At 57.8% G+C, this 3889-nt stretch overlaps 1 protein-coding gene across 1 annotated transcript; it reads left to right on the top strand.

The window, feature by feature from the left end:
* KAZALD1 (Kazal type serine peptidase inhibitor domain 1) lies at positions 1-3645 on the top strand. Its single transcript, XM_005698401.3, has 5 exons — positions 1-151; positions 531-1091; positions 2223-2383; positions 2464-2611; positions 2796-3645. The coding sequence occupies exons 2-5, from the start codon at positions 581-583 to the stop codon at positions 2888-2890; spliced, it is 915 nt and encodes a 304-aa protein (XP_005698458.2). The 5' UTR covers positions 1-151; positions 531-580; the 3' UTR covers positions 2891-3645.

The following is a 3889-nucleotide window of genomic DNA, read 5'->3' as shown; positions in this document are numbered from 1 at the left end:
GGGGGCGGAGGAGCTGATCTCCGAGTGCAAGTCCGTGGACTCTGTCAGAGATTCTCAAGTCGGAGCAGAGGTGGCTGACGGGCCCTTTCCACTGCCTGCTTTTTTGGACAGAAGTCACGGCTGCTCTGAGGGGCGCAGTCCCGGACACTAGGTGAGCCGCTCTGGGCCCCAGGGCATCACCCCCCGCAACACACACCCCTCAGCCCTACTTCCTTTCCACCCTTGTTAACAACTCCTCCTGGGACCGTCCGTCCGCATCCACCTCTGGGGCAGGAAGCTTCAGAGTTGGATGGGTGGTGGCGGTGAGGCCTGTGTGTGCTTGAGCTTTACCACTCCCTCCTCTCACCTCTCCCTAACCCTCAATTACCACCCAGCATAACTGACGACCCCTTCAGGGTCACTCTGCCTCCGTGTCCAGGGTCTGCTTGATTCCCAGGTAGCAGAGGAGGGGACAGTGCCAGGGTTCAAGTTGGTAAGAGAAACAGGGAGGTTGCTTCTGACCTTCCTGACCTGGCTTTCCTTCCCGGCAGGGTGCCACTCACGCGCTGATGCCCCGAGTGCTCTCGGCTTCCAGCTAATCATGCCACAGCCGCCCGCCGCTGCCTTGGCGCTGCCCGTGCTGCTGCTTCTGTTACTGCTGGTGGTGCGGACGCCGCCTCCGACTGGCGCGCGGCCACCCCCAGTTCCTGATTACCTGCGGCGCGGCTGGCTGCGGCTGCTGGCGGAAGGCGAGGGCTGCGCTCCCTGCCGGCCAGAAGAGTGCGCCGCGCCGCGGGGCTGCCTGGCCGGCCGGGTGCGCGACGCGTGCGGCTGCTGTTGGGAATGCGCCAACCTCGAGGGCCAGCTCTGCGACCTGGACCCCAGCGCCCATTTCTACGGGCGCTGCGGCGAGCAGCTTGAGTGCCGGTTGGACGCAGGTGGCGACCTGAGTCGCGGAGAGGTGCCCGAGCCGTTGTGTGTCTGCCGCTCGCAGCGCCCGCTCTGCGGTTCCGACGGCCGCACCTACGCCCAGATTTGCCGCCTCCAGGAGGCGGCCCGTGCTCGGCCGGACGCCAACCTCACCGTGGCGCATCCTGGGCCCTGCGAATCGGGTACGCACGGCTCAGGGCCCCGACCCCCGGCACTTGGGGCTCCTCGTGGCGTTGCTCCCGGGCCCCGGACGGCGTGGATGTCTGGCCAGCGGAGTGAAAAAGATGAGGCCAGGGAGGCCTCGAGTCCATTATGAGTTTACTCTCGGGGGTGGTCCGCGGAGACCGCCGCCTGAAGGTGCGGGTCCGGGGCTTTGTCAGCAAGCGGCGTGCGCTGGGGTGCGTGCAAGCTCTAGAGCCGGCTGGCAGAGACCAGCCCTCTGAGAGAGCAGGCACGTAGTTAACGCTTGGCCTCAACTTTGAGCTAGTGAAGGGAGACTCAGACTGTCCAGGCCTCCGGAATCCAGGCAGGGAGACGGGTTCCTGTGGGATGCAATCAAGTTTCGTTTGAGCAGCTTCCTAAAGCCGGTGCTTACTTAACCTAGGTTCCGAGCCTCTATGAGCCTCTCGTTTAGGGATTAGTGTAGAAGGGGGGCTCTCCCAGCTTCTTCTCCCCCATCCCAGGGGGCTGAGGGCCATTCAAGCCTCAAGTTTTCTTTGGCTGCTTTAGTAACCTTCACTTCCTGAGGGGTCTGGTTTGGCTGGGGCTGCTGGGAAAACAAACGGTCCGCAGGAGCTTACCCCCACAACTCTAGGCTTTCTGCCTGCTGCCCAAATTGGTTTCAGTGTCTTTGCCTTTGCCATGTGGCTGCCCCACCTCCCCGGGGGTGGGGGTGGGGGTGGGGAAAGGGCTGCTTCTCAGGCCTTTGGCAGCTGGCACCTGGTAGGGAAAGGGAGGATGTGGGGGAGGGAGGTGTTGGTTACAACACATTAGGATAGGGGCCTGGAGGGTAGAATGAGGACAGGGGAGTAATCAGGGACAGCCTGTGGCTGCCAAGCTGAGGTGTGGGTCTCTGTGCTTGTTCATGCGTTCTGTGTCCCTGTACATTTCCATCTCTGCATTCCTACCCTTGTGTGTATCTGCAGCTACATTTGTATGTACTACCTGTGTGTACCTGTCATGTTTATGCATGTGTATTTACCTCAGCACATATTGTGTTCCTTCACAAACACATTCAAAATGGTTTGTTATATGGGGTCCTTGCTGGGCTGGGTGTGCCATTCTATTCTTAGGGCTCCCATCTCTACCTCCAGCACCGCAGATCCTGTTGCACCCATATGACATTTGGAATGTGACAGGGCAGGATGTGATCTTTGGGTGTGAAGTGTTTGCCTATCCCATGGCCTCCATAGAGTGGAGAAAGGACGGCTTGGACATTCAGCTGCCAGGGGATGACCCCCACATCTCCGTGCAGGTAGGGGCAGGGAGCTGAGGTCTCCCCAGGGCAGCCCAGGGTCCTCCTAGAAGAATACTGCTGACTCCTCCTGGCTCCAGTTTAGGGGTGGACCGCAGAGGTTTGAGGTGACGGGCTGGCTGCAGATCCAGGCTGTGCGTCCCAGTGATGAGGGCACCTACCGCTGCTTGGCCCGCAATGCCCTAGGCCAGGTTGAGGCCCCAGCTAGCCTGACAGTCCTCACACCAGGTAAGGGAAAGCCCTGAGCTCTGGGGGCTGGGGGAAGGTGGTGGATTCAGGCCCTTGACTGTGTGTCCAGGTGTGATGTGCATGTGGGTACACACACAAGCGTGGCTTTCCCACAGATTGGGATACGTGGGCACTGACAGCACCTCTCTCCTGTTCTCTCCCCTTTGTCTATATGTGTTTGCAGACCAGCTGAACTCCACAGGCATCCCCCAGCTCTCATCCCTGCACCTGGCTCCTGAGGAGGAGGCTGGGAGTGAAGAGGGCGAAGATTACTACTAGGTGCAGAGCTGTGGCCCGTGGGGGTGGGTGAGTGGGTGAGTGGGGGTAGTTTTCATTCCCGCTCTTGAAAAGATCTGGAAAGGCAGAGCACGGCCCCTTCACAGATTGATTTAATGCCTTTAGTGGGAGAGATGTGATGATGATGGGAGAGACAAAAATTGAAGGATGGTAAGAAGAGAATCAGAGACTAGGGGAGGTGGGATGCAAAGGGGCCCATGCAGGAGATGCTCTGACCAGGACAGTCTTGTGTGGACCAACTGGGCAGAATGTAACAGTTGCCTGCTGGTCTGTAGGCTAAGTGGGTGGGTGGCTGACTGGTTGGGGAGGAGCAGAGCTGAGACAAAGGCATGGAAACACCAGGATCATCTACTTCTTTTTAGCAGCCCTCCCTCCAACCCTGCTCAACCAGTCTTCTGACTGCTTTTCTGCATAGATCCTGGTCTTATTTTCCTAGAGCATAATCTTTGCCTAACCTCAGTTTATGCTTCCTCAAAACTCACCTTCTAGAAAATTTCCCTCTCATAAATCCCAGTTCACTTACTAAGTGTTTGGCATTTGCTATCTGCTGTCCAGGAGAGCCTGATAGAGCATAGTTTATTTAGCTCAGTGCAGTAAGATGGGCATTTGGTCATGTCTAATTTTTCTGTCATTCTAGAAACTCTGTGAGGGCAGCACCATATCTTATACCACTTTGTACTGGACAGTGCCTAGCACAGAACTAGGCACAGTAGGCATACAATAAAGACTTATGAAACAAACTCAGCCACACAGATGGTTCATGCAGATCTGCACACAGAGACCACATTTCTTTAAGAGGCCTTCCAGGGTACTAGGAATCTGGCTTCCAGAAGTTGTAGGTCCTGCTCTCTAAGCACGTGCCTGCCAGATGTAGAGGAAGCTTGAGCTGCACACCCCCTCACCCTCCTGCATGGGCAGGAAGGCTGGAGCCATCAGATTGGGAGGGAGGGTATCCTCCCATTCTGCACTCCACTGGGGCTG

The sequence above is a fragment of the Capra hircus genome, chromosome 26, assembly GCF_001704415.2.
Source record: "Capra hircus breed San Clemente chromosome 26, ASM170441v1, whole genome shotgun sequence".
Classification (NCBI taxonomy): Eukaryota; Metazoa; Chordata; class Mammalia; order Artiodactyla; family Bovidae; genus Capra; species Capra hircus.
Note: the sequence above shows the minus strand (reverse complement) of the source record. Positions and strands in the feature narration are given on the sequence as shown.

Coding starts and splice junctions, on each gene's coding strand:
- KAZALD1 (XM_005698401.3), top strand. CDS start 581: ATGCCACAGCCGCCCGCCGCTGCCTTGGCGCTGCCCGTGCTGCTGCTT. Junction 1,092..2,222: donor TCCTGGGCCCTGCGAATCGG/GTACGCACGGCT, acceptor CTCTACCTCCAG/CACCGCAGATCCTGTTGCAC. Junction 2,612..2,795: donor CCTGACAGTCCTCACACCAG/GTAAGGGAAAGC, acceptor ATGTGTTTGCAG/ACCAGCTGAACTCCACAGGC.